The sequence below is a fragment of the Orussus abietinus genome, unplaced genomic scaffold (assembly GCF_000612105.2).
Source record: "Orussus abietinus isolate OABI.00-Male unplaced genomic scaffold, Oabi_2.0 scaffold118, whole genome shotgun sequence".
NCBI classification, from domain to species: domain Eukaryota; kingdom Metazoa; phylum Arthropoda; class Insecta; order Hymenoptera; family Orussidae; genus Orussus; species Orussus abietinus.
Window position 1 is genome coordinate 219670 of NW_019394393.1, and position 19817 is coordinate 239486.

Below are 19817 nucleotides of genomic sequence, written 5' to 3' on the forward strand. Positions count from 1 at the left end.
ATTCCCCCTTATAGAAAAAAGGAAAAAGAAAGAACCAGCTCCCAGGATGCCTGAAACTCGGTCAAACGCTGACCCAAGGATAACGCGTTCCGTTATTTGATCCAGAGCCGGGGGAGACGTTAAATCCGGTACTTGCGGATTTTTAATCGAAGAATATTAATCTCCGAAACTGGTCGCGGTGAGATCTTTCCATTACATTAACGGGAAATCGGAATCCAGGGTGGGGGAAATTGCGAAAAACTCGAGAAGGCGTCATGGATGTTCTATCCCTGAATTTATAATTCGGATTGACTTAAGGTATCACTTAATATCGCGCTTATAAATGTATTCCACGCGAGTTTCTTAACATTCGAGTACGAGTATTGCATAACTTAAACCTGGACTTAATCTCACGCGATTATGTATAACGTTACAACGTTGAGTATTCCTGATTTTCTTCTTTTTTTTCTGTCTTCAGGGACATCGATGAATTCCCTGTAGAAGACGCTTTTTTCTTCGAAGCTTCAAATTATGCTCAGTTCTCGCAGAAGCATCCTTCCATCGAGTTTGAGAGTATCCAGTCCATGTATCTGGTCACTCTCGTGTAGACTCCTGGATATCCTGGCCTCGCACAGCCATTTCCCCAGGACACGACGCCGATGAGCTCGTACCTCTTGTCTTCGCGCTCTGCCACCAGAGGGCCGCCGCTGTCGCCCTGAAGAATGAAAAAACGTATATAACGGGTCTATTAATTTAAGGTGAAGTGAAACACGTCGAGGAACTTGATCAACGTCGATAAAGACGATTTTTCTAAATGCCTACGTTGCCGACGTTGGTTTTTATATCGACAGCTGTGTTGAATTATATTGAGTATTGTACCAAATGGCATATTCCACGTGTCGTTTTCGTACAATAATTATAAAGAAAGAGAAGTAAAACTACAGAAATCCTCTGGATTCGTGCCTTCTGGGCCCTAATTGACTGCGGAGGGACCCCCTGCGCCATCTGTGATTTCCAGGTGAATTAAATCTTCACTCCGAGACCTCGTATTACCATCGTTTTAGCAAAGAAGCGCATACAACACTTTTTTTGCCTTTATCCCGTTCAAATGCGAGTTTATCGACTACCAGAGTGTTCTAAATTGTAAAATTGTCCTGACCCTTTCGATTCTCATATCAGAGCCTTCGATAATTGTATATTGATCGAAATATCAGAGCTCGACGCCATTTTGGTTCTGGTCTGGACTGAGTTAAAAAATTCTTTTGAAAAATCCAAATTTTGAATGTGTCAGGACAATTCTTCGATGTGTCAAAGTTTCGAACAGTTTGGTCTAATACCCTTAAAAAAAAGTGTTGTATTCGAATCGACTAATTTGATTACAGTTAAATAATTTTTTCAAAAAATCCAAATTTTGAATGTGTCAGGACAATTCTTCGATGTGTCAAAGTATCGGACAGTTTGGTCTAATACCCTTAAAAAAAAAGCGTTGTATTCGAATCGACTGATTTGATTACAGTAAAAAAATTTGTTCAAAAAATCCAAATTTTGAATGTGTCAGGACAATTCTTAGATGTGTCAAAGTTTCGGACAGTTTGGTCTAATACCCTTAAAAAAAAGTGTTGTATTCGAATCGACTAATTTGATTACAGTTAAAAAATTTGTTCAAAAACTCCAAATTTTGAATGTGTCAGGACAATTCTTCGATGTGTCAAAGTTTCGGACAGTTTGGTCTAATACCCTTATAAAAAAGCGTTGTATTCCAATCGACTGATTTGAAGGATGTTTCACTTCACCTTAAGAGCCTTGTATTTCTTTTTTATTTGAGACTTTACTTGACACGAGTCCTTCTGCCCGTCAGGATATCCCGCGCAGAGCATGTTGTCGGATATCATGCGAGGACTGTAGCTGGTATTGCGGCAATCCTTCAGGCTCATCACCGGTACCTCGACTTCCTGGAGCAGGCAGGAAGGCTTGCCGTCCTCGTGCATGGTGCCCCAGCCAGAAGCAATCGCCTTCGTGCCTTCGTACTGGTTATCTGCAACATTGCAACAGCCCGTATGTTAACACTATGCCGTCCGGCGACACCACAGTGGTGACGTGCGCAAACTAGCGGTCAACGGCCGGTGACACCACAGTGGTGATGTGCGCAAACTTTTGGCCAACGGCCGGCGACACCACAGTGGTGTCGATAACGTCAAAAACGGCCGGCGACAAGTCAAGTGATCCGAATTAGCGCTGCCGGCGCCAAGCGAATAAATATTTACGAATCGTGCGGACGGCAAAGTGTTAAGTAACTGCTCGTCGGACATGTCGAGCGATATCGGTAAATCGTATTGTCGGGGACTGGAATAAAAGTGCGGAGAAAAAAATCTTTTCTCCCATCCTGGACCTTCTGCTGGACCGAGGCACTTCCCAAGGACTCGGCCCTCGTGTCCAGACATGCCGACAAACGCGGAAATCGATGTCATCGTCCTCAGTCTTGATCCCTGTTCGACGTTATGCAAATTCCCCGGAGAGATAGCCTGGTTAAAGGACTTATCGTCGCCTACGAGGTCCAAACTGACAGAAATTAACGAGTATACGGGCATGGAAATATTTCTTATATGTGCCCATAATTATGAAAGTGGTCTAAGTCATATATTTCTTGTTTCGAGATATTTAATGAGTTGCATTTGAGTAAATTAAATATTTTTATATCATGCAACATTTGTGTTTCGAGTTTTATTAGTCTTGATTAATGGACATTTGTTATGAATATGAAATTTTGGGTGAATTTCATAGGAAAATGTTGTTTTTAGAGTATCACCTTGAATGGTTGGCAGACAAATCGGGCGAATGTGGTCGCCGAGGGGAACCCTTTCGTTGAGCCGCAGAATGGCGATGTCGTTGTCGAAATTTAGGAAACTGAACTCTCCGGTGATCGCCCGGGTCACGAATCTGGTCTCAGGGTTTCTCTCGCTGCACCTGTCGTGCTCCCCGAAAGTCACCTTTATCATGAACCACATGAACCTGAGGAACAAACTGTAAAACGTGATTACGTTCCGCTAGGTTTTACCAGGTGATGTGTGCCCATAATTATGAAACTGGTCTAAGTGAAAATTGAAAAAAAAATGAGTTTATCAGTTATTTCACGCCATATTATTTCAAACGAAATTAATTCAATGTAATTTCGAAACAAAAAATATATGACTTAGACCACTTTCATAATTATGGGCTCATATGTGCCCATAATTATGAAAGTGGTCTAAATCAAAATTGAAAAAAAATGAGTTTATCAGTCATTTCACGCCATATTATTTCAAACGAAATTAATTCAATGTAATTTCGAAACAAAAAATACATGACGTAGACCACTTTCATAATTATGAGCACATATGTCTAATTAAAATTGATCTCACCCTTTGACACAATGCGCCGCGGACAGGACGTATCGATCGTTGATCAATGTTCCTGCACAGTAGAATTTATTTAAATAGGACAGCCTGACGATCCAGGGGAATTCGTTTGGCGCCGTTGTCTGACCACCCACGATTCTACTCTCCTCGTTTCGTACACCGCAAGCTGTTTGAAAAAAATATAAGGACCTCGGTTAGCGGCTTATATTGGATTATATTGGAAAATAGCCAGAGGCTCGTGTTCATTTTTTCACTAACTGCAGTAACAAGGCCCAGGAGGGTACTTCCAAGTCGGCGGTTTATTTCCGAACAGTCCGAAGAAGTTCTTTCCCTTCCCCGCGGTGGAGGTTTCCTGAAAAGTGAGAAAAGTTGAGGTTTCTCAATGTCACGAGACATTTATCTCGTTAAGGTGAAGTGAAACACGTCGAGGAACTTGATCGACGTCGATAGAGAAGATCTTTCTAAATGCCTACGTTGGTTTTTACATCGACAGCTGGGTCGAATTATATTGTGTATTGTACCAACTGGCATATTCCGCCTGTCGTTTTCGTACAATTATAAAGAAATCGAAGTAAAACTCCAGAAATCCTCTGGATTCATGCTTTCTGGGGCCCTAATTGACTGCGGAGGGACCCCCTGCGCCATCTATCATTTCCAAGTCAATTAAAAGTTCACTCCGAGACCTCGTATTCCCATCGTTTTAGCAAAGAAGCGCATACAACACTTTTTTTGCCTTCATCCCGTTCAAATGCGAGTTTATCGATTCTCAGAGTGTTCTAAATTGTCGTAAAATTGTCCTGACCCTTTCGATTCTCATATATGCCCATAATTATGAAAGTGGTCTAAGTCAATATTAAAAAAAAAAATGAGTTTATCAGTTATTTCACGCCATATTATTTCAAACGAAATTAATTCAATGTAATTTCGAAACAAAAAAATATATGACTGAGACCACTTTCATAATCATGGGCACATATCAGAGCCTTCGATAATTGTATATCGATCGAAATATCAGAGCTCGACGCCATTTTGGTTCTTGTCTGGTCTGTTAAAAAATTTTGTTAAAAAATCAAAATTTTGAATGCGTCAGGACAATTTTTAGACGATCAGGAGTGACGTGTCAAAGTTTCGGACAGTTAGGTCTAATACCCTTAAAAAGAAGTGTTATATTCGAATCGACTGATTTGAACGATGTTTCACTTCACCTTAATAAATTGTCGTAAAATTGTCCTGACCCTTTCGATTCTCATATCAGAGCCTTCGATAATTGTATATTGATCGAAATATGAGAGCTCGACGCCATTTTGGTACTGGTCTGGACTGAGTTAAAAAATTCTTTTGAAAAATCCAAATTTTGAATGTGTCAGGACAATTCTTAGACGATCAGGAGTGACGTGTCAAAGTTTCGGACAGTTAGGTCTAATACCCTTAAAAAGAAGTGTTGTATTCGAATCGACTGATTTGAAGGATGTGTCACTTCACCTTAATAAATTGTCGTAAAATTGTCCTGACCCTTTCGATTCTCATATCGAAGCCTTCGATAATGGTATATCGATCGAAATATGAGAGCTCGACGCCATTTTGTTTCTGGTCTGGACTGAGTTAAAAAATTCCTTTGAAAAATCCAAATTTTGAATGTGTCAGGACATTTCTTAGATGTATCAAAGTTTCGGACAGTTTGGTCTAATACCTTTAAAAAGAAGTGTTATATTCGAATCGACAGATTTGAAAGATGTTTCACTTCACCTTAAGTGTCATTTTACAGATGGGACGGGTCTAAAAAAAGATGCACCCAGCATTTGCCGCAAAATGTAGTCTAACCTTAAATTAGTATCTAGAAGGTTTAAAAGCGTGAAACTCCGGGTCTCCTGATTAAATAATTTCTATTGAACGTAACTCACGTTTGTAATCGGACTCCCCTTGGTCTGCAGGGCGAGGAGGACGAGCAGGGACCAGAAGACCGTGGACCCCATGGCGGATCTCTCCTCGAGGAGCGAACCAGGTCGAAGAAGACGTCGGAGGTCGTTGCAGAGGGTCGGCCACGACGGGCGCCGTCAGGAGGTCTTCGACATCTCTATTCAGGCAGGGAAGCAGAGCACCATCAGACTGGTCAACGGGTCTTCAGCGAATGGTCGGTGGACAGGGCTTGACCGGTTCACGATCACGGACGCGCCCGATCCTCTGTCACTGACCGCAAGGCCATGGACACTGCGCAAACCCGACGTGTTTTCACTTCGAATGGGTTTCCTGAGACCCCGTTGCGCGGACGGATACCTGAACACACCTCGAAAATGATCAAGGTGCATTATGCAAATTTTATGACGCGTGCCGACGAGCCCCCCGTCCTGGGGAGCGAGTTTTAAGGTGAAGTGAAACACGTCGAGGAACTTGATCGACGTCGATAAAGAAGATCTTTCTAAATGCCTACGTTGCCGACGTTGGTTTTTATATTGACAGCTGGGTGGAATTATATTGGGTATTGTACCAAATGGCGTACTCCACCTGTCGTTTTCGTACAATAGTTATAAGGAAAGAGAAGGAAAACTCCAGAAATCCTCTGGATTTGTGCTTTCTGGGGCCCTAATTGACTGCGGAGGGACCTCTTGCGCCATCTGTGATTTACAGGTCAATTAAATTTTCACTCCGAGACCTCGTATTACCATCGTTTTGGTATACAAGCGCATACAATGCTTTTTTTTGCCTTTATACCGTTCAAATGCGAGTTTATCGATTACCAGAGTGTTCTAAATTGTCGTAAAATTGTCCTGACCCTTTCGATTCTCATATCGGAGCCTTCGATAATTGTATATCGATCGAAATATGAGAGCGCAACATCATTCATCGATCTTAAAGTGAAGTGAAACATCGATGGACCCCCTGCGCCATCTGTGATTTACAGGTCAATTAAATTTTCACTCCGAGACCTCGTATTACCATCGTTTTGGCATAGAAGCGCATACAACACTTTTTTTGCCTTTATCCCGTTCAAATGCGAGTTTATCGATTACCAGAGTGTTCTAAATTGTCGTAAAATTCTCCTGACCCTTTCGATTCTCATATTAGAGCCTTCGATAATTGTATATTGATCGAAATATCAGAGCTCGACGCCATTTTGGTTCTGGTCTAGACTGAGTTAAAAAATGCTTTTGAAAAATCCAAATTTTCAATGTGTCGAAACAATTCTTAGATGTATCAAAGTTTCGGACAGTTTGGTCTAATACCCTTAAAAAAAATGTATTCAAATCGACTGATTTGAAGGGTGTTTCATTTCACCTTAAGCCGCTTCTCACGCCGCCATGTTGGATTTGCGCGCATGAAATTAGACCGAATGTGGCTTTATATCTTATCGTGGCGATTACTCATTTTATGAACAGTGACATCGGTACTTGTCGTACCGGCTTCCCTAAGCGTAATCCGTCTCAACGATCGTTAATCTAAGGAATTTCCCCTGTTAACGGTTATCCTGGAATTCGGAGATGAAACGATATGGAGGCCATGAACGGACTAATGGATAATTTAGCGGGACGAAAAGGTGCACTTTCGTTCCGTACACCTTCGCTCAGAAGTGGTACACCATGCGACAGTTCTCCGATCCGAATTGCGGTAAACCGTTACAGGAAGGTGCGTATTATTCCAGAGGCGTCCCTCGACGAGCAGCTCGTCGCCAAGGCTCGCTTTTGTCGAAGAATAACGTTTCAATGACCCCCCTCCGAGAAAACGGTTTGTCTAAGTTCAGTATTTGCCGTAAAGGATTTTTGGAAAGGGGGAAACTCGGAATATGTAATGATTAACAATTTAGATAACTATATGTGTATTTTTTATATAACAATTTAGATAACTATATGTATATTTTTGATATAACAATTTAGATGACTATATGTGTATTTTTTATATAACAATTTAGATAACTATTTGTGTATTTTTTATATAACAATTTAGATAACTATATGTGTATTTTTTATACAACAATTTAGAAAACTATTTGTGTATTTTTTATATAACAATTTAGAAAACTATTTGTGTATTTTTTAACAATTTAGATAACTATATGTGTATTTTTTATACAACAATTTAGGTAACTATATGTACATACAAGGTTTGCAAAAATATCACATGCCGGGGCACGGAGTGTGCATCGCGTTGGGTCATTTAATGTTTATATAGATAAGGAAACGTTTGAAAGATAAATTAAGAATCTTTCATTTCTCGCAGAGACAAGACTCCTTCATGTTGATGCGGATCCAGTTTAGATATTTTGCGACTCTCGTGTAAACCCCAGGGTATCCTGGCCGGCCGCACCCGTAGCCCCATGACACGATTCCTGGAAAATATGCCCAGATGAGATAAAATATTATCTGCCTCGGCGAAAGGTGAGATAACATTGTGCAGGATGATTCTTCTTTCTGGGATTTTTAAGGTGAAGTGAAACGTCCTTCAAATCAGTCGATTCGAATACAACACTTTTTTTAAGGGTATTAGACCAAACTGTCCGAAACTTTGACACGTCACTCCTGATCATCTAAGAATTGTCCTGACACATTGAAAATTTGGATTTTTTAACATTTTTTTACTCAGCCCACACCAGAACCAAAATGGCGGCGAGCTCTGATATTTCGATCGATATACAATTATCGAAGGCTCTGATATGAGAATCGAAAGGGTCAGGACAATTTTACGACAATTTAGAACACTCTGGTAATTGGTAACCTCGCATTTGAACGGGATAAAGGCAAAAAAAGTTGTATGCGCTTCTATGCTAAAACGATGGTAAAGCGAAGTCTCGGAGTGAAAATTTAATTGCCCTGGAAATAACAGATGGCGCAGGGGGTCCATCGATGTTTCACTTCACATTAAGATCGATGAATAATGTTAAGCTCTCATATTTCGATCGATATACAATTATCGAAGGCTCTGATATGAGAATCGAAAGGGTCGGGACCATTTTACAACAATTTAGAACACTCTGGTAATTGGTAAACTCGCATTTGAACGGGATAAAGGCAAAAAGAGTGTTGTATGCGCTTCTGGAGTTTTACTTGGATTTCTTTATAATTATTGTAGGAAAACGACAGGTGGAGTACGCCATTTGATACAATATCCAATATAATTCAACCCAGCTGTCGATATAAAAACCAACGTCGGCAACGTAGGCATTTAGAAAAATCCTCTTTATCGACGTCGATCAAGTTCCTCGACGTGTGTCACTTCACCTTACTCTGTACTTATTCCTATCCAGGGAAGAAGATGCCAAGATACGGTAAAAAATTACCAGCGATCTCCAGTTTATCTCCCTCGTGGACGAGAAGAGGACCTCCACTGTCCCCCTGGCAAGAGTCCTGTTTCCCCCTTCCGGCGCAGATCATGTTCCCGGTTATCCTATTGGCACGGTACTTCATCTGCTTGCACTGTTGAAGACTCAAAATAGGAACCTGGACTTCTTGAACCTCGCCAGGAAGCATGCCGCCTTCTTTTGTCCTTCCCCAGCCCACGACGGTCCCTTCTTTGCCGGCAGGATCAGCTTCTACGAGGACAAAGGGATTTCTCTAGGAAGACGTCCTTGCGAGGAGTCGACCTGGGACCCGAAGAGCACTCACCCGACTGCGGTAGACACACCGGCTTGATCGTCTTGGAGAACTTCACGGGTCTCCTCAGCTTCAGAAGGGCCACGTCGTGGTTATAGGAGTTCATGTCGAAGTTCCTGTGGCGAATGATCGTACTTACTGCTCTCATTACCGCTACAGCCTCCGTGTTCACGTACTGATCGTGGTCTCCGAGGACGACGCGGATCTTCGACCTCTTCAACCTGACGAAAGGGGGGAAAAAATGCCGCAGGTCGTTTTTTAACTTTCACGCGTCTAGAGATTGTCTTTTTAGGACCAGGAAATTGTGGCACACCTTCTTAAACAATGCGCTGCTGTCAACACGTAGTCGTTGGTGACAAGACTGGCTCCACAGTGGAACTTTCCATCGTACACCAGACGTGCTATCCATGGATATCTGTGAGGAGTCGTTGGCTTCCCCCCGACGATGCGGATCTCCTGGTTCGTCACTCCACATTCTGGACAGATTTACAAGGCGTGAGAATTTCGACTTCTCTACTGGAGCGTAAGAGAAAAATCCTTCGATTCGTTAAGGTGAAGTGAAACACGTCGAACGTCGATAAAGAAGATTTTTCTAAATGCCTACGTTGCCGATGTTGGTTTTTATATTGACAGCTATATCGAATTATATTGGGTATTGTACCAAATGGTGTACTCCCCCTGTCGTTTTCGTATAATAAATATCAAGAAATAGAAGTAAAACTCCAGAAATCCTCTGGATTCAAGCTTTCTGGGGCCCTAATTGACTGCAGAGGGACACCCTGCGCCATCTGTGATTTCCAGGTGAATTAAATTTTCACTCCGAGACTTCGCATTACCATCGTTTTGGCATAGAAGCGTATACAACACTTTTTTTGCCTTTATCACGTTCAATTGCGAGTTTATCGATTACCAGAGTGTTCTAAATTGTCGTAAAATTGTCCTGACCCTTTCGATTCTCATATCAGAGCCTTTAATAATTGTATATCGATCGAAATATGAGAGCTCGACGCCATTTTGGTTCTGGTCTGGGCTGTTAAAAAACTTTATTTAAAAATCCGAATTTTGAATGTGTCAGGACAATTCTCAGATGACCAGGAGTGATGCGTCAAAGTTTCGGACAGTTTGGTCTAATACCCTTAAAAAAAAGTGTGGTATTCGAATCGACTAATTTGATTACAGTTAAACAATTTTTTCCAAAAATCCAAATTTTGAATGTGTCAGGACAATTCTTAGATGTGTCAAAGTTTTGGACAGTTTGGTCTAATACCCTTAAAAAAAAGTGTTGTATTCGAATCAACTAATTTGAAGGGGGTTTCACTTCACCTTAATTATTTTAAGAAATAATTGTCGCTTGAGGGTATTTTTCAATTCTGCATGATTTATATGATATTCTTAGGTACTTAAAAATGTTATTTGATATTCTCACCGCAAGAACAATTCCTGAGCCTCTCGTCGTCGGCCTCGGATGGACCAGTTACGTCTATACCGAAGATCTCGTCGAAGAGGAACCTGCCGGTTCGATTGCTCGCAGACTCCTGGAAGAAAACAGTGCTGAGAAGGTGTACGCTCACTTTCTCGAGTAAATACACACGCCTCTTTACGACGTCGTCGAGAGAGTTGTCCGGAATTATGGGTCAAGGCCTGCCTCGTCAAATTCAAGTGCACTTCCGCACAGAAAGTAAGATAAGTGACCAATGAGTATCAATTCAATTGACCAGTGATCGAGTAATGATGACAAATGGCGTTGCTTTTCAGAGGATCGCTGGATTTATCTAGGACAGACTGCCGGAGGCTGCAGAGTTCGAAAGGCACCAGTAAAGGCCTAAGGAAAAGTGATTTATCCTGGAGAGAGGAGAGACGTATACGGGAATTCCTGGGGATATGGAAAACGCTTTCGTGTCCTCCTCGAGAACTACGTGTATTATACAGGTAATTAAGGTGAAGTGAAACACGTCGAGGAACTTGATCAACGTCGATAAAGGAGATTTTTCTAAATGCCTACGTTGCCGACGTTGGTTTTTATATTGACAGCTTGGTCGAATTATATTGCGTATTGTACCAAATGGCATACTCCACCTGTCGTTTTCCTACAATAATTATAAAGAAATCCAAGTAAAACTCCAGAAATCCTCTGGATTCGTGCCTTCTGGGGCCCTAATTGACTGCAGAGGGACCCCCTGCGCCATCTGTGATTTCCAGGTCAATTAAATTTTCACTCAGAGACCTCGTATTACCATCGTTTTAGCGAAGAAGCGCATACAACACTTTTTTTGCCTTTATCCCGTTCAAATGCGAGTTTATCGCTTACCAGAGTGTTCTAAATTGTCGTAAAATTGTCCTGACCCTTTCGATTCTCATATCAGGGCCTTCGATAATTGTATATTGATCGAAATAAGAGCTCGACGCCATTTTGGTTCTGGTCTGACTGAGTTAAAAAATTTGGTTGAAAAATCCAAATTTTCAATGTGTCAGGACAATTCTTAGATGTGTCAAAGTTTCGGACAGTTTGGTCTAATACCCTGAAAAAAAAGTGTTGTATTCGAATCGACTGATTTGAAAGATGTTTCACTTCACCTTAAGACCTCGCATTTAGTCCACTCATTGGACCCCTTGTGTTCTCCAAATCCAGCACCGAACTCTCTAAGTGCGACACTTTCTCCAGAGATTTCTGCGGACGTCATCGGAGTACTCACCGTGGAATCTCGATGGTCCAGCTGATCGACACCCACGAGAAGAGATTTGCCGCCGACGAATAAGGTCACCAGGATAATCACTGTCATGGGACACCTCTCCGAGGAGAACATCGCACCTTCTTCAGGGGGGGTCCAAGAATATAAACGAAATCCGATCTAGCCGCGGTCCAACGATGAACACTTGGCGACTCGTCCACCTCGACAATGCCGCATTATCTTGGAATTATCCTGGGTTCTTTATCTACTTATGGGCCGGTTTTAATGGCGAATTTGAAATCGAAGATGCTGGACGATATCGCGATTGCGGCTTTCACCGGCTCCATAAAGGCGCGTCCACGGCACTGAATCCGGTGTGCCTAGCACGCAGTTCGAGCTCGGAAAGAAAGTTCTTTCCCCGGTGGATTCAGAGTGTACACTGGGAGACATCGATGCCCTCCCAACCTGCACAGGCGATGTCGTGTCTGCAGGGGAGGCATTCATGTCCTCCAATGTACATCAAGGCTCGGTATTCATTGGGGAGCACTGTCGTTCCCAGACTCGATTCGGATGTCCGGGGAAGTCGGGATTGGTCGTCGGCTTTTTAAAGTAAATGGTCTCCATTGAATATTACAGGCGAAGGACGCCGCGCAGGGTCTTCGTTTTCTTTTGCGCTCTTCTTGAGAAAAGTCACTTTCTAGCGAGGATTTATTTGCAAGAAATTAGGTAAACTCGGGCGAAAATCTTATATTTCCTGTCTCGTGTAGAATTTGTCGAGGGGACCAGATTGTACATGTCAAGGGAGGTTTTCAGACATTTGCGACGGGTCGTTGGGTTGACAGAAGAATTCTTCGTTTAGGATGTTCTTCACCCATAGTAGATAGTTGATGACTTTCGTGTAAATCGTTTTCTTTTACGCTCTTCTCGAGAAAAGTCGCTCCCTAGGGAGGATTTATTTGCAAGAAATTAGGTAAACTATACTAAAGAATTTGTCAAGGGGACCAGATTGTACATGTCAAGGGAGGTTTTCAGACATTTGCGACAGGTCATTGGGTTGACAGAAGAATTCTTCGTTTAGGAGGTCCTTCACCCATTGTAGATAGTTGATGACTTTCGTGCAAATCGTTTTCTTTTACGCTCTTCTCGAGAAAAGTCACTTTCTAGCGAGGATTTATTTGCAAGAAATTAGGTAAACTATACTAAAGAATTTGTCAAGGGGACCAGATTGTACATGTCAAGGGAGGTTTTCAGACATTTGCGCAAGGTCGTTGGGTTGACAGAAGAATTCTTCATTTAGGAGGTTCTTCACCCATTGTAGATAGTTGATGACTTTCGTGCAAATCGTTTTCTTTTACGCTCTTCTCGAGAAAAGTCGCTCCCTAGGGAGGATTTATTTGCAAGAAATTAGGTAAACTATACTAAAGAATTTGTCAAGGGGACCAGATTGTACATGTCAAGGGAGGTTTTCAGACATTTGCGACAGGTCGTTGGGTTGACAGAGGAATTCTTCGTTTAGGATGTTCTTCACCCATTGTAGATAGTTGATGACTTTCGTGTAAACTCCTGGATATCCCTTCAGTCCACAACCGACTCCCCATGAGACGATACCTACATCACGGGACGAAAGACCTTTTTACCTTGATTGGCGAGATTTTTTTACCTCTACTCACCTGCTAGTTCATAGCTATCATAGTCCCGCGTTACTTGAAGCGGTCCACCGCTATCTCCCTGGGAATAAATGAAAGAACAATTCATACTCGGTAATTAGACTTTACATTCTCAATATAAGGCATCAGTGTCTTCGCTTACATCGCAGGCATCTTTCCCACCGTCCAGGTATCCAGCACAGAACATGTTTTCCGTAATTTGCATCCTCTCGTGACAACTCCGTGCACACTCCTCGTTTGTCAAAATCAAGAGACTAACTTTGAGGGCGATCACCGGTAACGAGGGGTTAGATATGCTCGCTTTTCCCCAACCAACGGCAGTTCCAACCATTCCACTATAGTTTACGTACTCTGGTACCCGTTGCGCAAACTCTTTAGTAACTCTTTAGTAACTTAAGGTGAAGTGAAACCCCCTTCAAATCAGTCGATTCGAATACAACGCTTTTTTTAAGGGTATTAGACCAAATGAATTGTCCTGACACATTCAAAATTTGGATTTTTTAAACAAATATTTTAACTCAGCTGAGACCAGAACCAAAATGGCGTCGAGCTCTGATATTTCGATCGATATACAATTATCGAAGGCCTCGATATGAGAATCGAAAGGGTCAGGACAATTTTACGACAATTTAGAACACTCTGGTAATCGATAAACTCGCGTTTGAACGGGATAAAGGCAAAAAAAGTGTTGTATACGCTTCTATGCTAAAACGATGGGAATACGAGGTCTCGGAGTGAAAATTTAATTGTCCTGGAAATCACAGATGGCGCAGGGGGTCCATCGATGTTTTACTTCACCTTAAGATCGATGAATGATGTTGAGCTCTCATATTTCGATCGATATACAATTATAGAAGGCTCTGATGTGAGAATCGAAAGGGTCAGGACAATTTTACGACAATTTAGAATACTCTGGTAATCGATAAACTCGCATTTGAACGGGATAAGGGCAAAAAAAGTGTTGTACGCGCTTATTTGCTAAAACGATGGTAATACGAGGTCTCGGAGTGAAAATTTAATTGTCCTGGAAATCACAGATGGCGCAGGGGTCCCTCTGCAGTCAATTAGGACCCCAGAAGGCACGAATCCAGAGGATATCTGGAGTTTTACTTGGATTTCTTTATAATTATTGTACGAAAACGACAGGTGGAGTATGCCATTTGATACAATACACAATATAATTCGACCCGGCTGTCAATATAAAAACCAACGTCGGCAACGTAGGCATTTAGAAAAATCTTCTTTATCGACGTCGATCAAGTTCCTCAACGTGTTTCACTTCACCTTAATTCCCTTCTAATTAGGAATTGTTCTCTACATTTTTAGAGATGAAATATTTCCAATTTTATACTCACTGTCAACGGGCAAACAAATCAACCGTTTTTTCACGTTCATGTCTACAGGCGTCTCTAGTTCGATTAGGCCAATATCATTGTCAAATTTGGTTGTGTCGAAGTTTTCGTGGACGTGGAGAGACTTCACTCGATATTCTTCGACGGTTTCCGATTCCTCGTAACCAGCCAATCGAAATCGACCCGGAATCACGACGAAGTCTTCCGGGGATGCCCTAAAAATGTGTACCAACTATTAATGGCACTTTTGTCCTATTTCATATACTACTTTACCTTATTAAACAATGCCCAGCCGTGATAACGTGTCTCGGCGTTATCAGACTCCCTGTACACCGGTACTGCATGTTCTTCATTATCGCAACTATCCAAGGGAATTCGCCATTTTGTACCGGCTTTCCATTTACCATTCTCTTGTGTCTGATTTGCGGTTTATGCGCTAAGGGAATAATATTGTGAAAAACGATCTGTCCGAATGTATATCAATTGAAATTCTTCCTACTTACCGCAGGAGTCGCAGGTGGAGCTTCCGCCATTTTGGATCGCGTTCTCCAGTCTCTCGCCATCTTGTAGCATCATATTCGCATAGATATTAATTATAATAAGGGTTAGTAAAGTCCGATTTATGTGGCTCAACATAAGCGGGGAATTTCTCTCTCCCTTTGGACTAAGTTGTGAATCCGGAGACATACTGGATGTACCCGAAAAATGTCGCTTGAAAAATATCCAAAACGGCCTTGTTCTTTTTTTTTGGTTGTTATGCGCTGGGAAGATGCGCACAACCTGGTCGCATTGATTTCACCGTTCTTCAAAAAGGTAAATCAAAAATTCGACCGGTTTGACTTGTCATTGAATGCCGACTAACTCGTTGCATCTTCTCGTCTTTTTTTACTGTCTATATCGGAGTTAAAAATCCCTCGCCTCTATTTGAATGATAATTACTTTGAGTTATGGTAGACTTTTAGCTCGGCGACGAAATGTGACATTTTCTCGGATTTATTTTCATGTGACATTTGTGCCCATAATTATGAAAGTGGTCTGTCAAAATAAAAAAAAAATGAGTTTATCAGTTATTTCACGACACATTATTTAAAATGAAATTAATTCAATGTAATTTCGAAACATAAAATATATGACTTAGACCACTTTCATAATTATGGGCACATTTATCCTCACTTTTAATATACCATTGTACCGGATTTAAAAAATGGAGAAAGAAGGGGAATTAATTTATTAAGAGATACAATTACGTCATCACAATTGCACGTAACATTTATTTCCATTTCTTATTACAATTTACTAATCTGGAAGCTCGGTCTGTTCGATGCGACAGGTGTCTCATTGTGAAATGTTCAATCACCGAGATTAATCCAATCGCAATCGTGTAATTGAACTCCGATTTCACAGCACGATTACATGTCCCATTAATTCCAGGATGAGCAATTTTAGGAATCGTTTATCACCAGAGTTTGCCGAATAAATATTAAGGTTATGGACTGAGGAAATTAAATGCAATTGCTCCAAGGTCGATTTATTGTACGTACAAGGTAATCCCACCTCGCAGAGGTGTATCCGGTAAAATTAACATAATTTACCCCGTAGGGAAGATTCGGTGATCAGAGGTTCAGCAAACTGGAAGTGTCGGAGTGGGGTCTGCAAGGACATTCATTTCCTGTGCGAGCTCTGATCCAGTCCAAATAATTCGTGACTCTCGTGTACACTCCTGGATATCCTGGATCAGCGCAGCCGATTCCCCAGGAGACGACTCCTACAGGAAACATTTAAGGTGAAGTGAAACACGTCGAGGAACTTGATCGACGTCGATACAGAAGATTTTTCTAAATGCCTACGTTGCCGACGTTGGTTCTTATATCTACAGCTATATGGAATTATATTGGGTATTGTACCAAATGGCGTACTCCACCTGTCGTTTTCGTACAATAATTATAAAGAAATCAAAGTGAAACCCCAGAAATCCTCTGAGGCCCTAATTGAATGCGGAGGGACCCCCTGCGCCATCTGTGATCTCCAGGTGAATTAAATTTTCACTCCGAGACCTCGTATTCCCATCGTTTTAGCATAGAAGCGCATACAACACTTTTTTTGCCTTTATCCCGTTCAAATGTGAGTTTATCGATTACTGAAGTGTTCTAAATTGTCGTAAAATTGTTCTGACCCTTTCGATTCTCATATCAGAGCCTTCGATAATTGTATACTGATCGAAATATGAGAGCTCGACGCCATTTTGGTTCTGGTCTGGGCTGAGTTAAAAAATTCTTTTGAAAAATCCAAATTTCTTAGATGATCAAGAGTGATGTGTCAAAGTTTCGGACAGTTTGGTCTAATACCCTTAAAAAAAAGTGTGGTATTCGAATCGACTGATTAGAAGGGTGTCGCCCTTCACCTTAAACCCGTGAAAGACATATTGTATCCGGCAGAAGTTGAAGGAAAACGCTAAAAGTTCAACTCACCCGCCAGCTCGTAGCTGCCATGTTCTCTCTTCACCTGAAGAGGAGCACCGCTATCCCCCTGAAGATAACGGACAAAGTTACGTTTGATTACCCAATTTTCTTGCAAAAAACTCGGCTGGAGTTTTGTTAATTATTTTTCTAATTTAGTAGGAAGTGGAGTACTCACGATGCAAGCATCTCGTCCACCTTGCAGGTAACCAGCGCACATCATGTTCTGCGTCACTTGTCCTTGGTAGTACAGACTGCGAGAACATTGAGCCGTTGATAAGATGGGAACATCACCGGTATGCAAAGTGTTGAAGACGTTTCCGGAATTCTTGTCGGTTCTACCCCATCCGACCACCGTGCCGACCAATCCTGAGTAGTCCACGTGGCCTATGGGAAGGTAAACATGGAATCGGTAACAGGTGAGACGTGAAATACACTAATTAAGGTGAAGTGAAACACGTCGAGGAACTTGATCGACGTCGATAAAGAAGATTTTTCTAAATGCATACGTTGCCGACGTTGGTTTTTATATCGACAGCTGGGTCGAATTATTTTGGGTATTGTACCAAATGGCGTACTCCACCTGTCGTTTTCCTACAATAATTATAAAGAAACCGAAGTAAAACTCCAGAAATCCTCTGGATTCGTGCTTTCTGGGGCCCTAATTGACTGCAGAGGGACCCCCTGCGCCATCTGTGATTTCCAGGGCAATTAAATTTTCACTCCAAGAACTCGTATTACCATCCTTTTAGCATAGAAACGCATACAACACTTTTTTTGCCTTTATCCCGTTCAAATGCGAGTTTATCGATTTCCAGAGGGTTCTAAATTGTCGTAAAATTGTCCTGACCCTTTCGATTCTCATATCAGAGCCTTCGATAATTGGATATTGATCGAAATAAGAGCTCGACGCCATTTTGGTTCTGGTTTGGAGTGAGTTAAAAAATTTTGTTGAAAAATCCAAATTTTGAATGTGTCAGGACAATTCTTAGATGTGTCAAAGTTTCGGACAGTTTGGTCTAATACCCTTAAAAAAAAGTGTTGTAAATCAGTCGATTCGAATACAACACTTTTTTTTAAGGGTATTAGACCAAACCGTCCGAAACTTTGACACATCACTCCTGATCATCTAAGATTTGTCCTGACACATTTAAAATTTGGATTTTTTGACTCAACCCAGACCAGGACCAAAATGGCGTTGAGCTCTCATATTTCGATCGATATACAATTATGGAAGGCTCTGATATGAGAATCGAAAGGGTCAGGACAATTTTACGACAATTTAGAACACTCTAGTAATCGATAAACTCGCAATTGAACGTGATAAAGGCAAAAAAAGTGTTGAATACGCTTCTATGCCAAAACGATGGTAATACGAGGTCTCGGAGTGAAGATTTAATTGCCCTGGAAATCACAGATGGCGCAGGGGGTCCCTCCGCAGTGAATTAGAGCCCCAGAAAGCACGAATCCAGAGGATTTCTGGAGTTTTACTTGGATTTCTTTATAATTATTGTAGGAAAACGACAGGTGGAGTATGCCATTTGGTACAATACCCAATATAATTCGACCCAGCTGTCGATATAAAAACCAACGTCGGCAACGTAGGCACTTAAAAAAATCTTCTTTATCGACGTCGATCAAGCAAGACGTGTTTCACTTCACCTTAAGAAGGAAAACTCACTCTCTCCAGGCAGACAAATCAATTGCATGTCGTCGTTCAGCTGTACTGGAGACTCCAGTTCCATGATACCGATATCATTATCGAAATTCTTGGAATTATAGTACTCGTGTACATGGAGTGCTCTCACTCTGTACTGTTTCTCGCTGGCATCGTACCCAGGTACGTTGTAACGTCCTGCTGCAACTTGGAATTGCTGGGCATAGGAGCTGAAATGAAGAAAAAATAAATCCAAGGTGGAGTTCCGGTTGCCATGAAATTCTCTTCGGAGGCAGATTTGTTTTATTAAGTGGACTTATCGCGTACTCCACCAAGCAGTGAGCAGCTGTGATAACATGTCTAGGTGTCAGCAAGCTTCCGGTGCACTTGTAGTATCCATTTTTCCTGAGGATGACCACCCATGGGTAATCGATACGATTGGCTGGCTTTCCGTTTATTACTCTTCGGTTCCTCACTGGAGCTCCGCATACTGATAAGAAAAAAATTATTTATAAGAGTACCTCTTATCATTTTTTACGGTAAAATTAATTCCCCGGATCTGGAAATTATGTTATCCGATGTTTACTTACCGCAATTCGTGCACGATTGTTCTCTGTTGTTGTTCCAAGTGCCGTAAGGTACATATGCGTAGACACTTACGAGTAGTATCGCGATTGTACAAATTTGTAACGAGTACATGATGTCTGATGATCCTCTGGTGTCGGGGAGAAACGAGAGTGAAAAGAATTCGTTGATATCCGCTTTTTATACTTAAGTTTAGCAACAAAGGAACGGGGGAGGCGATTGTCCACAAATTACGCATATTTATTTAATTCGTACAGGTCCTTCGAGGTGGAACATGTGGTCTCGGGTGAATTGATGCAATGTTTAACGACCCAGGTTAATTGATAACGGCAGATAATTATTTGGCGATTGCCTAAAACATCTGACGACTCGTAAGCAGTTTTTCTTCGCACAATTGGCAGTTGTCAATAAGCCTACTTGCTCGAGCATTACATTTTCACGCAATAACACTCCAATATTTCACCGATATTTGCAT

The 19817-nt window shown here is 41.6% G+C and overlaps 3 protein-coding genes across 3 annotated transcripts; all 3 read right to left on the reverse strand.

Moving 5' to 3' along the window:
* Window positions 1-255: 255 nt before the first annotated feature.
* Window positions 256-5628, reverse strand: LOC105704363 (trypsin-1). The gene is made up of 6 exons (XM_012433510.2): window positions 5276-5628; window positions 3633-3726; window positions 3378-3540; window positions 2786-2988; window positions 1812-2014; window positions 256-694 (listed from the first exon to the last, which is right to left on the reverse strand). The coding sequence occupies exons 1-6, from the start codon at window positions 5345-5347 to the stop codon at window positions 515-517; spliced, it is 915 nt and encodes a 304-aa protein (XP_012288933.1). The 5' UTR covers window positions 5348-5628; the 3' UTR covers window positions 256-514.
* Window positions 5629-7573: 1945 nt separating this feature from the next.
* On the reverse strand, window positions 7574-15220 carry LOC105704305 (transmembrane protease serine 9). Its single transcript, XM_023432145.1, has 11 exons — window positions 15148-15220; window positions 14918-15080; window positions 14648-14859; window positions 13435-13643; window positions 13296-13353; window positions 13154-13233; window positions 10383-10491; window positions 9270-9432; window positions 8969-9177; window positions 8644-8895; window positions 7574-7695 (listed from the first exon to the last, which is right to left on the reverse strand). Exons 1-11 carry the CDS (start codon window positions 15218-15220, stop codon window positions 7574-7576), a joined length of 1650 nt encoding a protein of 549 aa, XP_023287913.1.
* Window positions 15221-16168: 948 nt separating this feature from the next.
* On the reverse strand, window positions 16169-19456 carry LOC105704306 (trypsin-3). The gene is made up of 6 exons (XM_012433393.1): window positions 19348-19456; window positions 19085-19247; window positions 18782-18987; window positions 17279-17487; window positions 17113-17170; window positions 16169-16409 (listed from the first exon to the last, which is right to left on the reverse strand). Exons 1-6 carry the CDS (start codon window positions 19454-19456, stop codon window positions 16258-16260), a joined length of 897 nt encoding a protein of 298 aa, XP_012288816.1. The 3' UTR covers window positions 16169-16257.
* Window positions 19457-19817: the final 361 nt, after the last annotated feature.

Excerpts from the sequence above, each read along its gene's own strand:
- LOC105704305 (XM_023432145.1), bottom strand. The coding sequence starts at position 15,220 with ATGATGCTACAAGATGGCGAGAGACTGGAGAACGCGATCCAAAATGGC. Across the intron at positions 8,896-8,968 it reads GGTGTGTCTACCGCAGTCGG|AAGCTGATCCTGCCGGCAAA; the intron begins GTGAGTGCTCTT and ends TTGTCCTCGTAG. Across the intron at positions 7,696-8,643 it reads AGATAAACTGGAGATCGCTG|GAATCGTGTCATGGGGCTAC; the intron begins GTAATTTTTTAC and ends CATATTTTCCAG.
- LOC105704306 (XM_012433393.1), bottom strand. The coding sequence starts at position 19,456 with ATGTACTCGTTACAAATTTGTACAATCGCGATACTACTCGTAAGTGTC. Across the intron at positions 19,248-19,347 it reads ACAATCGTGCACGAATTGCG|TATGCGGAGCTCCAGTGAGG; the intron begins GTAAGTAAACAT and ends TTTTCTTATCAG. Across the intron at positions 17,488-18,781 it reads GATTTGTCTGCCTGGAGAGA|GCCACGTGGACTACTCAGGA; the intron begins GTGAGTTTTCCT and ends ACCTTCCCATAG.
- LOC105704363 (XM_012433510.2), bottom strand. The coding sequence starts at position 5,347 with ATGGGGTCCACGGTCTTCTGGTCCCTGCTCGTCCTCCTCGCCCTGCAG. Across the intron at positions 2,015-2,785 it reads TTGTCTGCCAACCATTCAAG|ATAACCAGTACGAAGGCACG; the intron begins GTGATACTCTAA and ends GCAATGTTGCAG. Across the intron at positions 695-1,811 it reads GGCAGAAGGACTCGTGTCAA|GGCGACAGCGGCGGCCCTCT; the intron begins GTAAAGTCTCAA and ends TTCATTCTTCAG.